The sequence below is a fragment of the Betta splendens genome, chromosome 16, assembly GCF_900634795.4.
Source record: "Betta splendens chromosome 16, fBetSpl5.4, whole genome shotgun sequence".
Classification (NCBI taxonomy): domain Eukaryota; kingdom Metazoa; phylum Chordata; class Actinopteri; order Anabantiformes; family Osphronemidae; genus Betta; species Betta splendens.
The window spans coordinates 7,464,810-7,490,473 of record NC_040896.2 but is presented as its reverse complement, the minus strand read 5'-3'; the positions used below and the strand labels follow the sequence as shown (position 1 = coordinate 7,490,473).

The following is a 25,664-nucleotide window of genomic DNA, read 5'->3' as shown; positions in this document are numbered from 1 at the left end:
AAAAGCTTCATCTTTTAAAGTCTAATACAGGAATTAAAGCGATCAAACGCATTTGTAAGAATAAAGCTTTTGAAGGAGTGTGAGTGAGTATTAATGCTGCACCAGCAAGTCGTTTTAGACGGTAATTTTGTCTCAGGTGCTTTTCTTTTTCTGTGATCCATCGTTCTTCACTTATGAGCATTATGAATGTAAACAAACCATTTACTGCTCTGTAACATAGGTCATGTAAAATTCATGCTCCGCTCTTACATAACGATAAGTGCACCCAGCAAGAGCTCTATAAAATATCTCGAGCAACACACTTCAGTTGTTTTTAATTTCTGTTTTGTTTGTATTTAGAATGAGTTTGGGATCACAGGGAATTAAACTGACTGTGCCGTTCAACTGGGCCATCTGTACAGCTCGATAGTGGCAGTCATGCTGGTACAGTTGCCTTGAGGAATACTTGTATGATGCTCCCTGGCTGCCAGTTTAATTAAATTATCAATTCATGTGAAACCCAGCTTAGGACAGCATATCAATCATGGGCCAAAGTGGGGTCTGCGGAGTCACGGGGTCCCCTCAGGTCTCTCCAGAGGCTCCAGAGTCAAATGAATAACATGATTTCAATTATTTCAAGCTTTACTCACACAAGTGTGTTGATAAGTGTTTTTGATATAAGTGTCAGAGTTGAGACAAATAAATAAGTGAGGAAAATGAGGAAATGTAATCAAGATCTGGTGGTAAAGTAAGCTCTCAGGTCCTCAGCTGTACGACAGGTCTGCAGCACTACAATGTGAAAATACAATGATGAATCATTTCCTTGGTCGTGGTCAAGTAACATCAGGAAAAAAGACCTATAGTGTCAAAAATGAAATGGATTTCCTTTGTGAATATTAGACCGATATTATATATAAATATTTTATATTATATATAATATTAACCTCTGAAATTAAATAATACTCCAGAAGGTACTTGTGCTTTGCTTTGCATTAATATTGCAACCCTTAAATTAAATACTCATTAAATTTCTTTCATTACAATAATTTGACAAAAATCTTTGAAAATCAATTTGAAGCGAAACAAATAAGATACGTAACACATTATGAATTATTATAGATTAAACCATGATTTTATATCATTTAAATAATGTGCTTAACATTGTTGCGCAACATATTATAATAAAATACTACAATAAACCTTTGTGAAATAGGCCATATGTACTTTTGCTTTTACTCATGCTAATACCTTTACTAGAGTAAAATGTGACATGATTTAATATTTTACATTATTTCTGCTGATTCACTGCCGCCTAAATGTGTTTTCCTGAGTTGGAGCATCTGTAAAAACATGATATTTTATAAGCTCATCATGTGTTTTGCACAGTTTTAATTTGTAACTTGCAGCTGTCAGAGCATCTGTCCATCTGAAGTGGAATTACTCAAGTACCGTACATCACAGGTTTACTGCAGTATTCCTACAACTTCAGGTGAGTATTGTACCTGATCACTCTGCATCACAGCTCAGAGATCAGCTTTCCGTTCATTTAGATTTTGTAGCTGAGAAACATGCACATTTTATGTATGTATTTTCTACAAACTCCTCTGCGTTGACTAAACATCCTCATGACTAAATACCGTCAGGAGGAAGCGGTGGAGATAATTGCGGTCGCCAGGTGGCGCCAGTGAGCTGCCGTGTAATTAGCAGAGATTGGCAGCTTAATCAAATGCGTGGATCTGCAGGTGGCTGCTCGCTCGCTCGGCTCGAATCGGCTCCGCGCGCGTTGCTCTGATTGAGACGTTCAAAGGAAACCGAACGAGTAGATGGTGTGATGAAAAACCGGACGGTCGACATTTGGAAAGGTCAGCGGTGAGTGCGGAAAGGGGAGACGTGCGTTCAGCGACGGCGCAGACGCGTCTTTCTTTCATTCCTTCAGGTCAGACGCGCTGACTGCTCAAGGTAAATGCCGCCGTTTTAAGCTGATCCCTATATTTGTCTTTGGTGTCTGGCGTTTAAAAGTAGGCGCGAAGCACCAGCTGCTGAACTCTGAGAGTCACGTTCAAAGAAATCGCCCACAAAGTTTTCATTGAGCCTGTCAGCCAATGGGTGGCGCTTCCTGTCTGTCCCGGTGCTGCTTGTGAATGACTGGACTGCGCAGACGGGCCGCGGGCCGACAGGGGGCGCTAGAGAGGCGCAGGGTGACGCACTGCGCCGTCAGCGACGAGGACGTCCAACAGGGCCGACAGGCGCGTGGACCCAGCTGCCTGTCACAACACACGTATTTGCTTCAGAGGTGTGTGAGGGCGTGATGCCTTTGTGTCATGCACAGGAATTAGGCAGTTGTTTTTCCCTACATTTATTTCTAGTGGTAATAAAAGACACTGGCTACAGCTGATCTCTTCTCATAGGTGGTCTCAGCCACAGTGCGGATGAACACAGGAGAGCTGGTTTGTGCGCCACAAACAGAAGGGAACACAACAGAAATGGGATGTCACAGCTCGTCCCATCGACAGTTTCCTCTATTCCCCCCCGGGGGAACAGCTTCCTCAAACAAACTTCAAGCTTCTGATTGTCTGTCTGCCATGTTTCTAATCTGCCCGACGCGCCCAGAAAAGAGCAGCCTTTCAGAAAAGATAAGGAGTTTCCATCCTTTAGGACGCCATAAAATGACTTTATTATCATTTGGAGAGATAATTTCCTGATGAGACAAAGGCTGTCAGACCTGCACCAGGCTCATATTTATTGAAGTGAGTAATGGAGGCAGTTTTTAATGATTAACATGTGTGAATGATGGCTCGCTGAGCGGTGGAGAAAAGAGTGTGCTTCACATGGACAGTGCAGCTGCTGCTGTGGTACACAGGACTAGTCCACAGGCGGCCAAGCAACTGAATCAGGTGGTTTGGTACGAGAAAGCTGTGAGAAAGTTAAGTGGTCAATAAGCAAACGAGTTATTATTTCCTCTGTGCACACAAGATATAAGGGTTAATCTGCAGGAGGAAGTGGACTGCTGTGAGCGGTTGTCAGTGTGTGTCTGTGTGGACTGATGACGACCTTCACCCCATGAAGATGTTGATAACATGGCTGGAATTTTTCGTTATGTTGCAGCTCAAGTTCTGCAATGATTCCCAAGTTGCCACTTTTATTTTCGTTTCCAACTGGTTGTGTTTGTTTGTGCACGGCTTGAAATGTCACCTCCTGTTCGTGGGAACTGAGATTTTCTGATAACAAATTCTGAATGAAGATAATCCTTATTTGCAAACATTTATTATTCTCATCTGTTTATCCTCGTCTGTTAACGAGGCCTCTCTGCCGCTTATGGCCAAAATATGTTGAGGTGTAAATAGTGCATTTGCTGTCTTCACATGAAGAGTAGAGAAATTGAAATAGTTTAAACGAGACCACGTTTGCGGATTTGTTCAGTGAAATATGAATAAAAGGATGCCGCTTGGCTCTGATGGTGGCGTGAGAACCAAACATTGTTGTTTGGAAATGGTGGCATATTTGCAGACATTTCTTTACAGCTTGAACACACGCACACACAAGAAAAGGAAAGAAGCTTCACTGGAAATCTTGTCTAAGAGACACGATCGGGCTGTTTGCCAACGATTCCTGCTTCTGACGAAGATCCACAGAAACACAGAGGCTGTTAACACTCAACAGGGAGATCAAGTAGGAGAAGCAGTAGGTGGCTGAGAGGAGGGGGAGGGGGCTGGAGGGAGGAGGTAGAAGGAGCGGTAGGTGCTGGAAGGAGGAGCAGCAGGAGAAAGGAGCAGAGGAAGGAGGAGGTGGAGGGAGAGATAAGTGGCTAGAAAGAGGAGGAGGAGGAGGAGGTAGAAGGAGCGGTCGGTCCTGGAAGAAGGAGCAGCAGGAGAAAGGAGCAGCAGGAGAAAGGAGCAGAGGAGGAGGTGGAGGGAGCGGTCGGCCCTGGAAGGAGCCCTTTGCTGAGGGAGCGTGTGACTCACTGACTCCTCTCCAGCAGGATCCTCCCTTCCCGCTGCTCCTGCCCTCTGCCCAGAGCCGCTGCCCCTGTTTACCCACATGCTCATAATGGAACCTTGGTTTCCATGCGGAGAAGACGCACACACACACGTCTCCACGACTTGATTGGACCTGTGGTTCCATTAACTCCACCCCATGGAAGTTAATATAAGAGCAGATTCAGCGGGAGCCTGATTGTCAGACCTCTGGGCTCGTGGGAATCCGTCCGTCCATCACCGGCGTTTGTGGATCTGTCCTGTTGTCGCCATGGACGACGGGAGCGTCGCTCCGAGGTGATGAAGCGTTGTTGTGCTTGTGTCTCGCGTGATGCCTTTGCTGGGTGGTGCTTTTGTGTTGGTTCCTTTTTTTCATAATTGTCAGTGGACTTCCTTGCTAGCAACATAAAGGTGAAACCTGCGAGGAGGCGACGCTCCCCCTGGAAGCTCACAGACCACAGGCTGTCTGCGAGGGCCCAGTGACGGGAAAGATGCAGGCCAGCAGCTGCTCTCTCACACACACACACACACACACACACACACACACACACACACACACACTCCGCCTGTCTGGCCTGTCTCCTCCCTCTCTCTCTGCTCCCGCCCTCTCGCTCGCTCTTCAGCAGTAGGTACATGTGCACTGAGCGACAGCTAGGGAAGCAGTTCAGGGCACGAGCCAAAGGCGCACACACCCACCACAGAGAGCAAGGCTGCATTATTCATTGGATCCTCTTCTCCTCCGGGGTACGGCGCACTCACACACACTCACACACTCACACACACACACACACCGGCAGATAAACTTCTAGAAGGTCCGGTACGCTCGGCGCCGGGCTCTGCAGCAGGCTGCAGTCGAGGTAAGGCTCGTGGTTTCCTCACATTCCTGTCTCCCGCCCTGTGGGATTTCAGACGGAGCTGCTGTTGTTCAAGGAATGTGCTTGTTTAACTAATTCAGCTCGGAGCCGTTTCCATGTTGGCAGGCGGCGCCGTGAAAGCTCCTCTTAGTGCCCCGTGTTGCTGTGAAGTGGGGCATCGGACGCCACCTGATCGCGCTCAGCTCAGTTTGGGGGTTTAAATGGACCCTTCATTTATTCCAAGTTGTCCCAGAGCCCTCGCGAGCGCCCGGCCGGTCGTGTGGGCGTGTGTGTGCGCGGATCATGTGGCTGCATGTGTCTCCCACCCGCACGCGCGTGTCCTCGTCTGCACTCTGTGGTGATGGTGAAGTTTGGTGCGTCCTCCCGCCGCCGGGGGGGTACGGGGGGGTTTGAGTGGAGCGGTGGAATGAAGCACTCCTAAAGTCAAACATGTTAATCCAGTTGAAGCTGCTAACGGCAGCGCGGACGCGTTTAAGAGCTGCTGATGCAGAAGAGAAATAGAAATCAATCAGGTCTAAACCGTTTCCTCATTCTCGCTGTTGGGACGATCAGTTCAGGGGACCACGGGAGAACGCGCCGCTCCACTGAGCCTGAGTGTAAATGAACTTTGGTTTTGCTGCAGACTGGCCCTCTTTTATGTCCCGGCTGCAGCAGGAGAAGCATTAGGAGCAGTGTAATGGACGGGCGGAGCTGAAGGTGGGGGCTGGGAGCCGTGTTTACTGCTGACTGAGCTCCACTACAGTGAGAAGGAGGCGATGGGAAGGCGTTTGTCTCACAGTGGCAGAATATAATGGCATCCAAACTAAAGTACTCAAAGATGACTATTAAAGGATTTGTAGCAGACCCGGCCCGGAGGCGGCCGCCCAGACTGGGATTAGGGTTACGCAACACTGGAGCGTTTCCTCACAGTAAACTCTGTGCAGCTTTGTGAAACACACTGTAGGAACCGTAGTTGTCCTAATGACGCCTTTCCTCACCTTCCTCCCCCGCAGCCACTCACTCATCCCGTTTGCTGAGCCATCATCGCCATGGAAACCCCGAGTCAGAAACGCTCCAGCCGAGGCCCCAACGCCTCCGTGTCCCCGGCCCGCATCACCAGGCTGCAGGAGAAGGAGGAGCTGTGCAACCTCAACGACCGGCTGGCCGTCTACATCGACAAGGTGCGCTCCCTGGAGATGGAGAACGCCGGCCTGCGGCTGCGCATCTCCGAGTCGGAGTCCGTGGTCAGCCGCGACCTGTCCGGCATCAAGGCGGCCTACGAGACGGAGCTGGCCGACGCACGCAAGACCCTGGACGAGGTGGCGAGGGAGCGGGCGCGGCTGCAGCTGGAGCTGGGCAAGATCAGGGAGGAGCACAAGGAGCTCAAAGCCAGGTGAGGGGAGGGGGCGGGGCCTGGGGAGGGGGCGGGGCTTCAGTCACTTCAATACAAGCCTCTCAGGGCAGTCGTCAAAAGACAGCTGGATGTTTATGCGAACCCTCCAGTCACACCTGTGCTTGGGTTTTTAGCAGGAATGCGTCCATTACCTGTCATTAGTGCCGGCGACGTCCCTCATGCTTCGCCAATGAGTCGTCACTTAACACTGTAGTTATTTCACCTGAAGGCGGAATGTGGGCTGACACACCTCCAGGCATGAGCTCCACCTTCACACTGCTCCGATGGGGGTGATGACGGCCTGTCAGTCATCACGGGCCCGGCTCCGCTGCGAGACACTGCGCGTTAAACGCTTCACCCGTAAACACTAGTAACGTGTTGGTGGCCGCGACGTGTGCTGGTGATTGTGAGGAGGTGGAGAGGCTCCTGTTTCTGCCGCCTCCTGCATGGTCCTCACCCTGAGTCAGCCCCATGAGTGACGCGAGTGTCTGCAGGTCGACCTCCGTCTCAGGAATGTGTGAGCGCCTGGTGTTACGGGGTCAGAAAGTAAAACCCAACAGATGAGCAGCAGAACGGTAGAAACGCTGAGTCATGTATGTGAATTCAATGGTCCTCACGTGTGGAAAGAACTCTTCCACTGTGATCTGTATACGTCCACGTGGTGTCGGAGGGCGAGGACGAAGGCCTTTGTTGTTGAGCTCTCTGGATGGGAGGCGTTAAAGCGCCCAGACGTCCCCACGCTGCTGTGCTTGTAGTAACTAGTAGTACCTCCACTTCTGGCCTGCAAAGGGAAGGAAGCGGCTCCGCGTGGGCCATGGGAGGGAGGGAGGCCCGGCCCGGCCCGGCCCGGCCCGCCGCGGCCTGTTTGCTGTTCCGTTGCCACGGAGCTCTGGGAGCAGCATCTCGGCAGCGTGACTCAGAGGTTTTTCATGGCCTGTGGAATGGGCTGACTGTGCACTCGCTATAACGGGACGTCGGGCTTATAAATAGAACGTGACAGGCCGCGTTGCCTTCAGGTGCCAGCGGTAACTAGTGATGGCACAACAAACCCTCCAACTGCCTTCTGTCACCGTGTTGACATTTTATTTAGGTCCTCGTTTTTTCTCCCACGTTTGAGAGCACAAATAGCAGGTGGAGCCTTCTGTTGAATACAGTTGACTGTGGAAACACGTATTAACCCAAAGGCCGTCACACCCCTTTGTATTCAGAGCCTGAGGCCCATTCGAGCCGCTGGGTCGGTGTCGTTTTTCCTGCAGCGCTCTTTGACTGGTGCACGGAGGCTGCCGTCAGATATGAAGCGGAGCGGCAGAACCCGGCCGCAGGGTGCGGCTCAGGGTGTGGCCCAGATAAAAGAAGCGCTCAGACGCTTTCTGTTGGTTCTGTGTTTGCATAAACACGAGACAGACGGAACGTGGCAGAACACGTCCTGGTGCAGCTGCAGGCAACAGCCCAGAGTCCTGTTTGGAGCTTCACGTTGTGAGAACGGACTGATGTGTGAAGCTGAGCTCGACGTTTCCAGAGCATTGATTTCATTCTGTGGCGGTTTGTTTACGTGGATGCAAACCTCCGGTCTCCCGGACGACAGCAGCTTCTGTTGTTCTGTGTCTAAGCTACAATGAGACGCTCCGTCATTTAGCATCAAACAACGTGACGTGACGCACTTAGCAACGCGTACGAGATAAACAGACGCCAGCATTTAGTCTGGACCGCTGTGATGCAAAAGGAGAAGTGGGGGGAGTCTGTGGCGCCGGAGCGCGTCATGACTAGTGGTCTAATGTTAGTCACAGCTTCTATGTTTAACCTGGGGAATTCTAAGCACGTGTAGGAACCTCGGTTTCCTTCCGCGCTATTATAGAACCATGATATGGATGAACAGGACGAGTGAGTCCACACTGAGCAGGAAGCAGCTCCGTCGGCGTTCAGACCTCAGACGCTGGAGCTGCAGCATTCACAGCTTCAACCTCTTCCTTTCATGCTTGTAACCTGCCGTTACCTTGAGTAAGACAGCATCAGCATGTCCTGGACTGAATCCAAGCTCAGCATCGTGAGCTCTGCTCCGAGGCCAGAGACCGTCAGCTCCAGCAGAACTCATGGAGCCGCTGAGGCTCCTTCATCTGCTGTTCGATCGCGTGGCTCCTCGGGGAAAAGCCCACGTTCTCTCACGATGATCTCAGCTTGTATTAGGTGACATCAGACAATGGTCTCTCACTGAGTCATCCAGCGGTAAATAGGTACTTAAAAAGAAGGTCAGCGTTAAAAAAGTAAAACAGAGCCTTATTTAGAACTCAGTTCTGAACATTATGAATTATTTACGTTTAAGTATTGGATTTGGATTTAATAAGAACTGCGGCCTTATGCAAAGTGGTTGGATGGAAACTGGTTGTGTAGTGAAGGTGGCTCGTTGGTTCACTGCAGCTTTGCTTTGACCAAACGCTCGGTTCTGGATCCTGTGGACGCCGTGAGCAGAGCCTGGTGCAGTGACTGCTTGTTCTGAGCGCCGTAACACAATAGTCTCGGATGGGAAACAGATGTGGCAGTAAAAGCGCTGGGTGCCTGTTGTGTGGAGCCATCTATGCTTTATTGGTGCGCTGGTAATGAGAGTTGGACGGGCCAGAACTTTGTTCTGTGCAGCGGTTGAGAGATGTGGAGTTTCCATTGAGCCTTGAGGGCCTCGATGAGTCACCAGCAAATGGCTTTAAGCTGGTGGGTCCTCCTCCTCCTCCTCCTTCGTCCTCGCTCGCTTTATTTTTCCACACAGGCCGCTCTCGTCGGACGTAGGACCCAAACTCAGCCTTTTCCTTCTGTTAGTTATGGAAGCGATCAGACTGGTGTTGATGTTTGGGGCAGTTTGTCTGTATGATCGGGGCGCTGGGTTTGAGGCACAGCTCCGTCTCAGATGGTCTGCATTAACTGGAGCTCAGAGGAAATTTGATTAGGAGCGAAGTTACTACATCTTGATGTAGTTCTTCATCCTGTGGTCTTCTGAGCTCCCTTTGATGCTGATTCCCAACAAATACCATCTTTTTCCACTTTTCCTTTTACTTGGTTTTATATTTTTATTTCTGTGCATCTCAATAGTTTCACTTTCTCGCCCCGCTCTCCCACTCGGCCTCTTCTGGCTCAGCAGCTATTCCTAAAAGTATTTTCGCTGCCTGCCAGATGGGTGGGGTTTGCCACAGAGCAGAACGCAGTGCCAGCGCTGAGACAATCGCAGGAAAGCTCCGGGCGCTGTTTGAACAGGCTGGGTTCTGTCTGCTCTGCGCCCCCAGCGCGTTTCTCCGGTGCCACTGGGCTGCAGCTTCGCGTGACAGCACCCAGTCATGGGGACGGTCCCTCGACCACAGCTTGGGACCGCTCCCAGCGCCAACCCCCCCCCCCCCCCCCCCCCCCGCTGGCGAGCAGGAGCTGAATAATGCGGAGCAGGATTCACCGCCTCAAACGGCACATGGCTTTGGTTTCGCTCAAGGGAACGCGAGTCCCCTGCGCTGCACTGAACATGCAGAGGTCCTCAGTGCTCAGTGGCGTCTGTGTCCTCTCCACAACTCGTTCCTAGAGTGAGAAGTAGCAGCAGACGCGCTGCTCGCTGGCAGAGATGCGCTGTAGCTGATGAGGCGCTGCAGTTGAACCAGTAATGGAGGAATGCGGCGTGTTCTCCTCAACGGCGGCAGGTTTCGCCAGGTTTCATTGCCAACAAATGATTTGTGTTTCTTTTCTGCGTGTTGTCCTTTGTTTGTCTGGTTTGATGCAGATTTCAGGTGATGAGCATGAAGCTAAGCTCCTGCTGTACTGTATGGAGGCCCTTATCTTTGTTCCACAGTCACGGGTCCTTTTGCTCCCTTGACTCCGTCCTGTTATCAGGTGAATGTGCAGAGTGGCCGTCTTTGTTCTAGGTTCTGACTCTAATCAGCAAAGATAATCGAATTCAGCTCCGGCGAAATGTGGTTCATAAGCAAACAGAGCAGAAAGCGGCGTGTGACTCACTGGAATGAATCAGCAGCCAATCACGCAGGGCGGAGCGAGGCCCGTCTCATGCCCTTTGCTGTGAGCACATGCGCTGGCAGCCGGTGGGGGGTCTTCATTCACGGCTTCCTGTGGGGCGGTGGAACCCTCTGGTTCCCTCCGAGGTCGTCCGATCAGAACCCTCTGGTTCCCTCTGAGGTCGCGTGATCAGAACCCTCTGGTTCCCTCTGTTGTCGTCTGATCAGAACCCTCTGGTTCCCTCCGTTGTCGTCCATTCAGAACCCTCTGGTTCCCTCCGTTGTCGTCCATTCAGAACCCTCTGGTTCCCTCTGTTGTCGTCCGATCAGAACCCTCTGGTTCCCTCCGTTGTCGTCCGATCAGAACCCTCTGGTTCCCTCCGTTGTCGTCCGATCAGAACCCTCTGGTTCCCTCTGTTGTCGTCCGTTCAGAACCTTCTGGTTCCCTCTGTTGTCGTCCGTTCAGAACCCTCTGGTTCCCTCTGTTGTCGTCTGATCAGAACCCTCTGGTTCCCTCTGTTGTCGTCCGTTCAGAACCCTCTGGTTCCCTCCGTGGTCGCGTGATCAGAACCCTCTGGTTCCCTCCGTGGTCGTCTGATCAGAACCCTCTGGTTCCCTCCGTGGTCATCTGATCAGAACCCTCTGGTTCTCTCCGTTGTCGTCTGATCAGAACCCTCTGGTTCCCTCTGTTGTGGTCCGATCAGAACCCTCTGGTTCCCTCTGTTGTCGTCCGTTCAGAACCCTCTGGTTCCCTCTGAGGTCGCGTGATCAGAACCCTCTGGTTCCCTCCATGGTCGTCTGATCAGAACCCTCTGGTTCCCTCTGTTGTCGTCCGATCACAACCCTCTGGTTCCCTCCGTGGTCGTCTGATCAGAACCCTCTGGTTCCCTCTGTTGTCGTCCGTTCAGAACCCTCTGGTTCCCTTCGTGGTCGCGTGATCAGAACCCTCTGGTTTCCTCTGTTGTCGTCTGATCAGAACCCTCTGGTTCCCTCTGTTGTCGTCCGATCAGAACCCTCTGGTTCCCTCTGTTGTCGTCTGATCAGAACCCTCTGGTTCCCTCCGTGGTCGTCTGATCAGAACCCTCTGGTTCCCTCTGAGGTCGCGTGATCAGAACCCTCTGGTTCCCTCCATGGTCGTCTGATCAGAACCCTCTGGTTCCCTCTGTTGTCGTCCGATCAGAACCCTCTGGTTCCCTCCGTGGTCGTCTGATCAGAACCCTCTGGTTCCCTCTGTTGTTGTCCGTTCAGAACCCTCTGGTTCCCTTCGTGGTCGCGTGATCAGAACCCTCTGGTTTCCTCTGTTGTCGTCTGATCAGAACCCTCTGGTTCCCTCTGTTGTCGTCCGTTCAGAACCCTCTGGTTCCCTCCGTGGTCGTCTGATCAGAACCCTCTGGTTCCCTCCGTGGTCGTCTGATCAGAACCCTCTGGTTCCCTCCGTGGTCGTCTGATCAGAACCCTCTGGTTCCCTCTGTTGTCGTCTGATCAGAATACTCTGGTTCCCTCCGTGGTCGCGTGATCAGAACCCTCTGGTTCCCTCCGTGGTCGCGTGATCAGAACCCTCTGGTTTCCTCTGTTGTCGTCTGATCAGAACCCTCTGGTTCCCTCCGTGGTCGTCTGATCAGAACCCTCTGGTTCCCTCTGTTGTCGTCTGATCAGAACCCTCTGGTTCCCTCTGTTGTCGTCTGATCAGAACCCTCTGGTTCCCTCTGTTGTCGTCCGTTCAGAACCCTCTGGTTCCCTTCGTGGTCGCGTGATCAGAACCCTCTGGTTCCCTCCGTGGTCGTCTGATCAGAACCCTCTGGTTCCCTCTGTTGTCGTCCGTTCAGAACCCTCTGGTTCCCTCTGTTGTCGTCCGTTCAGAACCCTCTGGTTCCCTCCGTGGTCGTCTGATCAGAACCCTCTGGTTCCCTCTGTTGTCGTCTGATCAGAACCCTCTGGTTCCCTCCGTGGTCGTCTGATCAGAACCCTCTGGTTCCCTCTGAGGTCGCGTGATCAGAACCCTCTGGTTCCCTCCGTGGTCGTCTGATCAGAACCCTCTGGTTCCCTCTGTTGTCGTCCGATCAGAACCCTCTGGTTCCCTCCGTGGTCGTCTGATCAGAACCCTCTGGTTCCCTCTGTTGTCGTCCGTTCAGAACCCTCTGGTTCCCTTCGTGGTCGCGTGATCAGAACCCTCTGGTTTCCTCTGTTGTCGTCTGATCAGAACCCTCTGGTTCCCTTCGTGGTCGCGTGATCAGAACCCTCTGGTTCCCTCTGTTGTCGTCCGATCAGAACCCTCTGGTTCCCTCTGTTGTCGTCTGATCAGAACCCTCTGGTTCCCTCCGTGGTCGTCCGATCAGAACCCTCTGGTTCCCTCCGTGGTCGCGTGATCAGAACCCTCTGGTTCCCTCTGTTGTCGTCTGATCAGAACCCTCTGGTTCCCTCTGTTGTCGTCTGATCAGAACCCTCTGGTTCCCTCCGTGGTCGTCTGATCAGAACCCTCTGGTTCCCTCTGTTGTCGTCCGTTCAGAACCCTCTGGTTCCCTCTGTTGTCGTCCGTTCAGAACCCTCTGGTTCCCTCTGTTGTCGTCTGATCAGAACCCTCTGGTTTCCTCTGTTGTCGTCCGTTCAGAACCCTCTGGTTCCCTCTGTTGTCGTCCGATCAGAACCCTCTGGTTCCCTCCGTTGTCGTCCGATCAGAACCCTCTGGTTTCCTCTGTTGTCGTCTGATCAGAACCCTCTGGTTCCCTTCGTGGTCGCGTGATCAGAACCCTCTGGTTCCCTCTGTTGTCGTCCGATCAGAACCCTCTGGTTCCCTCTGTTGTCGTCTGATCAGAACCCTCTGGTTCCCTCCGTGGTCGTCCGATCAGAACCCTCTGGTTCCCTCCGTGGTCGCGTGATCAGAACCCTCTGGTTCCCTCCGTGGTCGTCTGATCAGAACCCTCTGGTTCCCTCTGTTGTCGTCTGATCAGAACCCTCTGGTTCCCTCCGTGGTCGTCTGATCAGAACCCTCTGGTTCCCTCTGTTGTCGTCCGTTCAGAACCCTCTGGTTCCCTCTGTTGTCGTCCGTTCAGAACCCTCTGGTTCCCTCTGTTGTCGTCTGATCAGAACCCTCTGGTTTCCTCTGTTGTCGTCCGTTCAGAACCCTCTGGTTCCCTCTGTTGTCGTCCGATCAGAACCCTCTGGTTCCCTCCGTTGTCGTCCGATCAGAACCCTCTGGTTCCCTCTGTTGTCGTCTGATCAGAACCCTCTGGTTCCCTCCGTGGTCGTCTGATCAGAACCCTCTGGTTCCCTCTGTTGTCGTCTGATCAGAACCCTCTGGTTCCCTCTGAGGTCGCGTGATCAGAACCCTCTGGTTCCCTCCGTGGTCGCGTGATCAGAACCCTCTGGTTCCCTCTGTTGTCGTCCGATCAGAACCCTCTGGTTCCCTCTGTTGTCGTCCGTTCAGAACCCTCTGGTTCCCTCCGTGGTCGTCTGATCAGAACCCTCTGGTTCCCTCTGAGGTCGCGTGATCAGAACCCTCTGGTTCCCTCCGTGGTCGCGTGATCAGAACCCTCTGGTTCCCTCCGTTGTCGTCCGATCAGAACCCTCTGGTTCCCTCCGTGGTCGCGTGATCAGAACCCTCTGGTTCCCTCTGTTGTCGTCTGATCAGAACCCTCTGGTTCCCTCCGTGGTCGTCCGATCAGAACCCTCTGGTTCCCTCCGTGGTCGCGTGATCAGAACCCTCTGGTTCCCTCTGTTGTCGTCTGATCAGAACCCTCTGGTTCCCTCTGTTGTCGTCTGATCAGAACCCTCTGGTTCCCTCTGAGGTCGCGTGATCAGAACCCTCTGGTTCCCTCTGTTGTCGTCTGATCAGAACCCTCTGGTTCCCTCTGTTGTCGTCTGATCAGAACCCTCTGGTTCCCTCCGTGGTCGCGTGATCAGAACCCTCTGGTTCCCTCTGTTGTCGTCTGATCAGAACCCTCTGGTTCCCTCTGTTGTCGTCCGATCAGAACCCTCTGGTTCCCTCTGAGGTCGCGTGATCAGAACCCTCTGGTTCCCTCTGAGGTCGCGTGATCAGAACCCTCTGGTTCCCTCTGTTGTCGTCCGATCAGAACCCTCTGGTTCCCTCTGTTGTCGTTTGATCAGAACCCTCTGGTTCCCTCCGTGGTCGTCCGATCAGAACCCTCTGGTTCCCTCCGTGGTCGCGTGATCAGAACCCTCTGGTTCCCTCTGTTGTCGTCTGATCAGAACCCTCTGGTTCCCTCTGTTGTCGTCTGATCAGAACCCTCTGGTTCCCTCCGTGGTCGTCTGATCAGAACCCTCTGGTTCCCTCTGTTGTCGTCCGTTCAGAACCCTCTGGTTCCCTCTGTTGTCGTCCGTTCAGAACCCTCTGGTTCCCTCTGTTGTCGTCTGATCAGAACCCTCTGGTTCCCTCTGAGGTCGCGTGATCAGAACCCTCTGGTTTCCTCTGTTGTCGTCCGTTCAGAACCCTCTGGTTCCCTCTGTTGTCGTCTGATCAGAACCCTCTGGTTCCCTCCGTGGTCGTCTGATCAGAACCCTCTGGTTCCCTCCGTGGTCGTCTGATCAGAACCCTCTGGTTCCCTCTGTTGTCGTCCGTTCAGAACCCTCTGGTTCCCTCCGTGGTCGTCTGATCAGAACCCTCTGGTTCCCTCCGTGGTCGTCTGGTCAAATCCTCTACGGGCGACACTTCCTCTGCTGAGACCAGAAACGCAGCGTCTCTGTTCCCGTTTTGAGCGGTGATGTCTCACAGCCGTCTGAGCGCAGACGCGACAGACTGTCATGTGCCGTCTTGTATCTCACTGTGACTGCGTATTATTTTTGAGAGTTTCACAACACAGTTGATTCCCATCCCTGCGCATGTAACATGTGGGGTATTTATTTTTTATATGAAATATATTTACATGGAGACTAGAAAACGGACCCAAAACCACTGTTGCAGACATTTTGACATTTTTACGTAGCATTTCTTCCTTTCTGCTACGCGAAGGATTCTCCATTCTCATCACGTAGTCACAGTTTAATTCATACATAACCAGATGTTTTTGTGCTAAATCCTCAGTCTAATTTAGTCGCTGATGTGTTGCTGATAATAGAATTATTATTAGCGTTAAACTCCACTGGCATGATTTCCTGAGGCCGTTTCTATTTTGAGGTTAATTTCCTAACAACCTTCCACTTGGTCACCTTTTCCCTCCTCTGTTCTCCACATAAAGCTGCTTTGTGAGCAGCTAAATTGGACGTAGTGAGGATGGAAAAAGGAAAGCTGAGCTATAATTGGAGAAAGGAACATTTCAGAAAATCTATAGGGATTATGGGAGAGCCCTGTTCGCGGCGCTGCTTGGAGCGGTGAGTCATGGGGGAACTCCACCCACACCAGCACTGACATGTTGGCCAGACGGGGGTGCGTCTGTTTATGTAGGAACGTACTGTATAGAATAATCATTTGTCCTGCATGTCAGAGGAATTATCTGGGTGCTTCCACAGGAAATGAAGTGTAGATGATTAATTGTGGGTCAATTGCAGCAGCTCCACAAAGAGTCGCTCACGCAGGCAGTGAAAACCTCGTGTGAGGTCCACAGGCCCAACACATGTGTCCATGTGCAGAGCTGCAGGGCTGCAGTGAGCAGCTCCCACGGGTCTGTTGCATGAAGGCATCTCTGTGTCTTGGGGGTGATTTTGTTTTTTTTTTTGATGCAGCTGCCAGAACTAGATGTCATTAGGTGACTTTATGTTTTCACCACGCCCTCAGTGAAATGTGGGTGACTATTATTATATTTAAAACAATAACCAGGAATCACTTTACTCATTTTGGATTTGTCAGAACATCATTGGTATAAACCTGCTTTGACTGAATTATTTATAATGGTGAGTGTTAAAAATCCTTCACCTCCAGTGAAGGAACAGAACAACGACGGAGGCAGAGCCAGTGAAACCACAGAAACCCAGAAACGTGAGGCTCTGTCTGATCCTGGCCGGCGCAGACTGGAATACGTTCGCATCCAGTGTCGAGAACCGATTTGGTTTGTAAATTAGTGTAACACGTTGCTGCTGTTTTTTTCTGTAGAGGACAAACAGTGTGTTCACTGGTAAAGTAGGTAAAGTAGCCGTGAAGCATGTTTAGACACAGATTGTGAACCTCCATCAGAAATGCTGAGTTAGAGCTACCGCTGAATGCAGAACTTGCCCAGCTGACTTCTTTTAGTCTGTTTGTAATTTGCTAAATATATGTTTTAAAGTGGTGTTTTGAGTTTCCATAAACTCACCATCAGTGTTGCCACGTTCACATGAATTCCTCTTTTGGCTGCAGTCGCTTATCGTCTAGTAGAATTTACAGGCTGCTCTCCTTTTAAAGCATAAAGACGCTCGCTCTTTATTCTGCATCCACAGCATGGTGGAAATGGCATGCTAGCAGGCCTGACGACAAGGCCTCGGTTGCTATGGCAACGGCATAGCAATACGCAGCGAGGCTGAGCTTTTTTCCCTCTTTCACTGGGCGAGGCGGGGTTCGTTTCTCGTTACTGAGGTGGACAAAGATAGCTGTGAGTCATCCTCGGGGCTGGGAGCCCAGCCAACACATTCCTCCTCCTCCTCCTCAGATTTCCCGTCCATTATTCCTCCTCTTTCTCTTTTTTTTTTAATCTTTCACATTTCCATTTCACACTCCCCCACCGGCGTCTCCTCCTCTACCTCTTGTCCCCCCGTCTCCATCCAATAGCTCCCATTTTGTGTCTGTGCCTCAAAATGCGTCATTTACTCCGGTTGCTCTGTATCAAAATGCCTTAAAAAGCTTGAAGTGAAGTGGGTGGAATGATGCTCTAAACATTTAGCTCTGAAGTTATTATTTTCAAGCAGCAGACGTTCGTGTCTGGGCGGAAAAGGGCACAATCAAAGAGACGAGACGGTCATATTTCCCACTATTCTGCCTGTTTTTTTTATTTGTATTTAAAATCGCTGCAAATTTGGCACAAGGCTCTTTGCTGCCAGATCAGATTTTACTCTCTGAATGTTAAAGGAATAAATAAGCGCATAGATGCCCTGGTGTCCTGATCAGAGGAGACTTGGACACGTCATGAGCAGAGAATGTAAACCAGAAGTAGGATATTTATGCTGAAGCTTTTTAATCACACACTTCTGAGTGGATTGTATAAACCGGTCCCAAGCAAACGCCTCCTTCACCCACACCCTGCGCTGCGCTGTGTAAATAATCCACCGCATGGGAACAGGCTGCCTGCATGTGTTGTATCATGTCACACAAATACATTAGCTTTTAACCTACATGGTGGTCGGACGCGTTCAGTGTGAGGCACCAATTCACTGCGACTGCTCTGAAAACCACACACGCGTCCTGTTGTGTGTATTGTCACTGTTTCTCCGGCTGGAGCCAGGGATCATTATGAGGTTTGCCACTGATCCTCACGGCCTGAAAGGAACTGGGCTAATTGTAAATATTGTTTTTCCCATTAACATCAATCCCTTTCGTTCAGAGCCAGAATAATGTTCTGCCGTCGGATATTTCATTCAACAACCTCTTGTGTTACAACAAAGCTGCTGTGCTTTTGAGAGACATACTTTGAATTGATATTTGAAATCAAACGTGGTTTAAACAGTGAAAAATCCTCATCTCAGCAGCTGCATTATGTGCTGCCCGGCCTGCGTCTCATTTAAAAGCTGCTGCTGCATACTCACCACTATAATATTTCTCCTAAACATGATCAAAGATGGGCCTTTTATTTTTCTACAGTATTTTAGAGGTCAGCTACCGGTTGTTTAAAGTTTCAGCTTGTACTTTTTAAAATCTTTTATTTTTGATGATAAACTTGGCTTTCTATGATCTTATGATCTGTTTGATGCCTGTAACAAGCTCAATGTCGGTATATTTGAATATTCAGATTTGTTTCTTAGTCGAGGACTTTTACATTAAATTAAAGTGTTTTTTTTCTTTTATCAGGTTGTTAAAGTCCATGTCGTCCGTTCTATCATACTTGTGTGTGACAGGACGCTCGAGCAGCATGTCGACGTATCGCATCCACTTCTCTCCATTAATTCACTGCTGGAGCTGATCCACCGGGCCCATTAACGCTAATGAACATCACACCAGCCACCTACACACTCCAGAATCCTCCTGCAGAGTCACACTGACAAGATGTTTCCTAGAAATAATATGAAAGTCTCCACAATGTTGATGTCTGGTTGTAAACAAATGTGGAAAGGTGTTTACACTGATCCACTAATGAATCCACACTTCACAAGTTCTCAGTGAGTTTAGTGGAAGGAACATATCTGTCTTTGTGTCATTAGACTCGTTTCAGTTTGTAATCAAATGTCCAGACTTTGTTAATGAGCTGATCTGCTGCCCTGAGATGAGTTTTCATCAGGGCCCCGACAGATGCTGTCAAGCAGCAACCGCATCCCCTCTTGGTCACATGGGGCCACTGTGGTGCTGCTGCTTCTCACTTTTGTAGGTTCAAGAATTCGGGGAATGTTAGGTGTGTTGTGGTGGGTGTGTGTGTGTGTGTTGTGGTGTGTGTGTGTGTATGTGTGTGCCATATTTATGGCCTGCTTATTTATAGCCGGACCCTCAAGGACTTGTGCGCCTGCAGACCTGGGTCACAAGGAGCCACATCCTTGACCCAGTTTGGAACTAAAGTAAAACCAGTACACAACAAAAAAGGCCTGCATTCATGCAGGAGTCGTCCTGCCTTTGGCCCTTGAGCAAAACCTTTGAGACCCTTTTCAACCTAATGGATATATTGCTGTAAATACAAGAATGTATGAACATCTGGACCCAACATCTGTTCATTTTTGTTTCAAGGACTCTTAAAATGAGCATTTTTTCCTTTTCACTAAACTAATACACTTATTTAACCCTGCAGAAATATTTCCAGTAGAATACTTGTTGTTGAGCTTTAGTGAAGCTCAGAATCAGCCAAACAGTCTGAATAGAGCTGTTTGTGCACGCTGACAGACCTGATGCTTTCCTGGTGTGGACGTTGCATCTGGCCTTTTTTAATTTTGCCCTTTCTGTCCTTATTGGAGTATCAAACCAATAAATTGCAGCTTTGACATAATCTTGAGCGACTTCATCTCGCTGTGAGTGTGTTCGTGCCACAGTTGTCGCCTCTGCACTCTTACTTGCCCCGTGAGGCCCCAGACCCAGCTGGCAGTGACCTGAGGACTGTGGGCTCTGTGTTAGCGGCCTGGAAGCCATCTCCGCCGGCAGATGGCCATTATTAGTGACAATCAAGGCGAGCCTACAGGGCCAAATGGAATAATGGGAAGCCATTTCCTCCGAGGCTGCTCATGAAGCAGCACCGCTGCTGACGGCGCCTTTCTCCACTCGTCTGTCTTCATCCGCTGCTGGGAGGGTGCGGTTTTCCATGGGCTGCTCCCAGCTTCCCATTGGTTCGTGCAGCGCTGCTGGAGGGTTGGAGCACAGATGCACCAGCACATGGGAGCAAACGTCAACTCTCTGATTCAACACCGGTTCCCTTGAGATTGAGCTTAATGGGCCCTTGTTCAGTGCAGGCGGCTGAGAACAGCCCGTTATTGTGCTGCCGTGGATTCAGCTCACTTTAACAGTGGACGACTGCTGCAGCCATTTGGCCGTACAAAGGCAGCCTGTCGACCCACAGCTCCTGTCGCTGCTCACCATGTTCCAGTTTAGGCCAGTACAGTCACATTATTAATCAGTGGCTGAGCAGCAGAGTCACCGCCCCCTTGTGTCTGTGCAGGAACACCAAGAAGGAGTCGGACCTGGAGGCGGCGCTGGCCCGACTGAGAGACCTGGAGTCCCTGCTCAACTCCAAAGATGCTGCTCTCAGCACTGCCCTGGGGGAGAAGCGGAGCCTGGAGGTGGAGGTCAAGGATCTCAAGGCACAGCTGGCCAAGGTACCCTCCCTCCCTTCCTTCGCTGTGCAGCAGGAGCCTGTCGCCGTGTGCGTCAACATTCTGTCAATCGCTTCAAACTGGCTTTTGATGGCTGCAAGACAGCAATCAGCAGGTTGAAATGCAGCACAAATGACGTTTGAAGTGACGGCAGCCTCCAGGAGACGTCCGTGTGTAAACGCTGCAGGCAGCTGATGAATGGGGATGTGGTGAAACACAAGTTTACATCCACCAACTGTTTGTCTTATCAATGGCTTCTGCAGCTGCTGCCTCTGGGCTGTGGCCTTGCTCCACCCACTGGTCAAACTGGGAACTTCTGTTTGGAGTCTGATCATGTCTCAACCCGTCTCTCTCTCTGCACCCCCCCCCCCCCCCCCCCCCCCCCACCCCCCCAGCTGGAAGGGAACTTGGCCGATGCCAAGAAGCAGCTCCAGGATGAGATGCTGAGGAGAGTGGACGCAGAGAACCGCTTGCAGACCCTGAAGGAGGAGCTGGAGTTCCAAAAGAACATCCACAGCGAGGTTTGCGCTCTTCACCTCAACCCTTCTGTTTTTATCCTGCTGTCGAACTCATCTGTCTTCCTTCTCATCTTTCACGCTGCATATTGATTCTCTTCCAACTACCTGCGCTGTTGGTTTTGCATTCTCCCCTTCAGTTCTGACTCTCGCAGACCAAGTGCCAGAAATTAATAGTGTGAATATTCAGAAGTTACATGTAAATATTAGGATTTTGGTTCAAGGCGCAACGTTCAAATCCTAGAAAAACCTTATAACGAGGAAGTAATTACAGCACAGCTGCCGATAATCAATGCGATCGGCTTTGGTTACAACCGATGGTGAAGTCCAACTTGTTTATAGCAGCTAATAACACAAACCAAAAATCAATACCAATGACTTTTCTTAACGTTGCAGCAGAGCAATAAAGGCCTCCCTGTCGTCTGCGGCTGCATCTGAAGGCCTCCGTTCCCTCTCTCCTGGTGTTTTCAGGAACTGCGAGACTCCAGGCGCCGGCACGAGTCCCGCATGGTGGAGATCGACAGCGGGCGCCAGCTGGAGTTCGAGAGCAAGCTGGCCGAGGCGCTGGGCGAGCTGAGGGCCCAGCACGAGGAGCAGGTCCGCCTGTACAAGGAGGAGGTGGAGAAGACCTACAACTCCAAGGTAGGACGGGCTTCAGCGCGGGCGGCGCTGAGTGGGTGAACGTCCTCATTAGACGGCGTCTGAGCGCCTGAAAATCCTCCTCTAGTTTGTATCTTGGCTTTTATCCTCTCACAGGAGGGAAATGAACTTAATAGGAAAAACCGCTGTCCTGTGGGACTCTAATGAGGAGATGCAGATAAACAAAACAACAGTTTTTAATCATTCATTTAACTGTTGATGAAGCTGTGGCTGAAGCGTTCAGTGTTTTTTCTGGCCCCGCTGAGGAAACCCTTTATTTGGAGAGCTCCTCTGTCTAATTGAGCTGGCTTATTCTGGAGCGGGAGCGAGTGCCGCCGCCTCACCCCTAGCGTCTCTGTCCGTCAGCTGGAGAACGCGCGGCAGTCGGCCAGCAGGAACAGCCACATGGTGGGAGCCGCCCACGAGGAGCTGCAGCAGACGCGCGTTCGCATGGAGTCGGTGTCGGCTCAGCTCAGCCAGCTGCAGAAGCAGGTAGGACCGGCTGCTTTGTCCGGTGGAGCCATCGTTAGGACCAGCGTCAGCCTCTCATGCGCGTGTCCCTCAACCAGCTGTCGACCAGCGAGGCCAAGGTCCGCGACCTGGAGGAGACTCTGAACAGAGAGCGGGACCTGATGAGGCGCCGGCTGGAGGATAAAGATCGGGAGATGGCCGAGATCCGAGCCCGGATGCAGCAGCAGCTGGATGAGTACCAGGAGCTGCTGGACATCAAGCTGGCGCTGGACATGGAGATCAGCGCGTACAGGAAGCTGCTGGAGGGAGAGGAGGAGAGGTGAGTGCTTGTGGGCTGTGGCTTCGGTGCTCCGCGTGTGGGCGTCTGAGCCGGGCTCAGACTCTGAGCCTGACTCTGAGCCGGGCTCAGACTCTGAGCCTGACTCTGAGCCGGGCTCAGACTCTGAGCCTGACTCTGAGCCGGGCTCAGACTCTGAGCCTGACTCTGAGCCGGGCTCAGACTCTGAGCCTGACTCTGAGCCGGGCTCAGACTCTGAGCCTGACTCTGAGCCGGGCTCAGACTCTGAGCCTGACTCTGAGCCGGGCTCAGACTCTGAGCCTGACTCTGAGCCGGGCTCAGACTCTGAGCCGGGCTCAGACTCTGAGCCTGACTCTGAGCCGGGCTCAGACTCTGAGCCTGACTCTGAGCCGGGCTCAGACTCTGAGCCTGACTCTGAGCCTGACTCAGACTCTGAGCCTGACTCTGAGCCGGGCTCAGACTCTGAGCCTGACTCTGAGCCGGGCTCAGACTCTGAGCCTGACTCTGAGCCGGGCTCAGACTCTGAGCCTGACTCTGAGCCGGGCTCAGACTCTGAGCCTGACTCTGAGCCGGGCTCAGACTCTGAGCCTGACTCTGACTCTGAGTCTGACTCTGTTCCTGTTCCTCTTCCTGTCCAGGCTGCGTCTGTCTCCCAGCCCTCCTCCCACCAGGGTGGCGGTGACCCGGATCTCTGGCTCGGGCCACAGCCACAGCGGCCGCGTGCTCCACTCCGCCGCCGCCGCCACCGCCACCGCCACCGCCTCCAGCAGCCGCAACTCGTCCGGCGCCGCCAGCACCAAGAAGCGGCGCCTCAACGAGGCCGACGGGGAGGGCTGCGGCCTGGTGGGCAGCGCCGTGACCAAGGCCCGCATCAGCCAGGTGGCCTCGGCCAGCGGCCGCGTCACGGTGGACGAGGTGGACCTGGAGGGGAAGTTCATCCGCCTGAGCAACAAGGCCGACGAGGTAACGGCGTCCGTCTGTTCACTGGGCGCAGTTCACAAACTGCTGAGCCGTCGTCACTGTCCTTTCACCCCCTTAGGATCAACCGCTGGGCAACTGGCAGCTGAGGAGACAAAGCGGCAGCGCGGCCCCGATCGTCTACAAGTTCCCCCCGAAGTTCGTCTTGAAGGCTGGAGCCACTGTGACCGTGGGTTACACGGATGCAGTAGTTACATGTGACGCGGCAGCTCGTCCTGTTTTAGTCTAATCAACTCCTGTGACCTGTGCAGATCTGGGCTGCGTCTGGTGGTGCCGCCCACAACCCCCCCACCGACCTGCTGTGGAAGAGCCAGAACTCCTGGGGCACCGGCGACCTGCTGCAGACCACCCTCCTCAGCTCCAACGGAGAGGTCTGACGCCCGAGGTCTGACACAGGTGCGTCTGCTGCTGACTGCCGTCACTCAGCGTGTCCTTCTGTTCACCACAGGAAATGGCCGCGAGGAAAGTGACCCGCACCCTCTTCCAGGACGATGAAGACGACGAGATGGTAAAAGTCACCTTCTCTCAGGTCCGAATGCGTCCGAGCTGACTGTGGCTAACGCGTGCGTTGCCCCCTGCAGGGCGCTCACAGCACCAGCGGCGCAGACAACGAGTACAACCTGCGCAGCCGCAGGGTGATCTGCGACTCGTGTGGGCAGCCGTCGGACCGCAGCTCGGGCATCGGCAGCAGCGGCTCTCTGCCCGAAGGCCTGGTGGGCCAGTCCTTCTTCATGGGCACCAACGGGCCCAGACAGGTACTCGCCGGCGCTGGACGGGTCGCTTTAGATCTGGCCTGAAGTTATGCTAACGGTTTGCGTCTCTCCTCCTTCAGGCTCGCACCAAACCAGAGAACTGCTCCGTCATGTAACGGACCCGGCGCCGCCTCCTGTCGCCAACACAAGAGAATAGTTTTCTACCATTGGGTTGTTTTTCCTTTATTTTTATATGATCTTGTCTCATTTTGTATTTGGATGAATGTGCAGGTGATATTTCCCAAAGGTTTCGGCAGCGGGCACAGGATTTCCCTGCTCCGCCGCTGAAGCGCGTACGTGTTGGTGCGTCTTTGTTCGTGTGCTGCTGTTCTGTCATTTGTTCTGCTTGTCTGCTCGCTCGCCTCCTCTCGGAGCTCCATTGACCAGCGCTCGCGCTTCGATCCACGTCAGGCTGTCAGCACTCAACACGCACAGCTAGCGAACCCTGTCTCCCGGGCCGCACACGGGCCGGGCCGTTAATCACGTCGCGTCCCATCAAACAGGCCAGATGTTTACTTCCTTGGATGTAGTGGCTGCTTTTGCAGTTTGTAGCAGCATTGTTCTATTTTTATACTGCAGTAGTTTATTTTGAGTGTTTTTTGTCCGGATAAAGCCAAAGTACCTAAAGCTCAGGGTGTTGGGCGGGTGTCGTCACCTTAGCCTCTAACAAACATGTGGCAGCGTGTTTTCTGTGTCGGGCAGCTGTGGTGCAAAAAGAGAAAAGACTAGTTTGGTATTAACATATATTCACAGCTCAGCCCTGGAGAAATGGAGTTGTTATTTAAAGGTCTGTTGAAAAAAGAAATGAATTTTTGCTGGAACTGTTGAATGTACATGAACCAGTGTGTCCTCATGAGATGCTCAGTTATGATGTTACTGCAGGGCAATGAGGATTAGGTTGGACATATCAGGAACAGAACTGTTGGGTGCCATATGAGCAGTAGCTCTACCAACCAACCAAACTAACAGTATTGTACTGGAGAGCTGTTTTGGTAACATTAGCTTTACGTGCTACGAGCAGGGATCGTGCCTTAGGACAGAAAGCGAGTTGCTCCTCACATGCCTCCACCGCAGTCTTGTGACTGTCACTCTTCCTTCTTAAACTGGTCATGAGAGCTTCTTTTCTTTCCTCTAAGCTTTGTAAATCCCCAAGCATGATTTTGGGAGCTAAGTAGATTGTGGGGTTTGTACTGTATACGTTGTGAGTTTGGCTCCGCTTTTATTAAGGGCCTCGCTGATTATGCGCAGCAGGTAGATTTGTACTGTGTGCTCGCTTAGATCCTTTATATTCCAGTGAAAAAGCATATCAAAGCATTTATGGGAAATACTTGATAGCTGTTCTTGGCTTGTTTTTTGTTTTGCCTGTAGTTTGTGCCTATATCTGGTTTTGACACTGATCCCCAAAGTGCCTTTATTAAATGTCGATGTTAAAGCTTCATAGGTGGTCGTGTTTGGCCTCAGAGACACAGACATAAAACAAGAACGTGATGTAATTCTTTTACACGGTCTGATGTCTCGCTATCGATCATGTGAAGGGAGTGGTCAGCGCTTTATGGACGACATGGAGTGATAATAAACCAGAGAAAACTTTAACACTGTGTTTTTGTTCAAAAAACACCAAAAGGTGCTGTTTCACATTTGTATTCAATGTCTGATGAAGATGGAAAAACATAATTATGCTCCATGGGTGAAAAACCCATGAAAGGCCTGTTCTGAAGTCCTGAACTCGCCCCTTGTTTGAGGCCTCCCAGTCATTTGTCAGCCTTAAAGGTTTAGACTGTTGCCTAAAAGGGGTTTCTCACTGTGAAGCTTTAATGATCCAATGATTTGATTAGATTGAAGTGGGATTAGTGTCAAATCATCATGAGCTTTCCAGAACAGCCCTGCTTTCAGGCTCTGTAATAAACGACCTCTTTTGATGAGTAAAAGTTATTTTCCAGTCGCTGATGTGATTTCTTTCTTTACACAAT

At 51.6% G+C, this 25,664-nt stretch overlaps 1 protein-coding gene across 4 annotated transcripts; it reads left to right on the top strand.

Annotated features, from left to right (window-relative positions):
• Nucleotides 1-1,727: 1,727 nt before the first annotated feature.
• lmna (lamin A) lies at nt 1,728-25,636 on the top strand. 4 transcript variants are annotated; one of them, XM_029128542.3, is made up of 13 exons: nt 1,728-1,938; nt 5,821-6,200; nt 19,888-20,044; nt 20,437-20,562; nt 21,028-21,198; nt 21,562-21,687; nt 21,765-21,985; nt 22,603-22,927; nt 23,004-23,111; nt 23,194-23,313; nt 23,391-23,450; nt 23,524-23,697; nt 23,775-25,636. In XM_029128542.3, exons 2-13 carry the CDS (start codon nt 5,857-5,859, stop codon nt 23,808-23,810), a joined length of 1,968 nt encoding a protein of 655 aa, XP_028984375.1. In that variant the 5' UTR covers nt 1,728-1,938; nt 5,821-5,856; the 3' UTR covers nt 23,811-25,636. The 4 variants fall into 4 exon arrangements, with proteins under 4 accessions (XP_028984375.1, XP_055359120.1, XP_028984376.1 ...); XM_055503145.1 differs by lacking the exon at nt 1,728-1,938 and adding an exon at nt 4,228-4,250; XM_029128543.3 differs by lacking the exon at nt 1,728-1,938 and adding an exon at nt 4,531-4,810.
• Nucleotides 25,637-25,664: the final 28 nt, after the last annotated feature.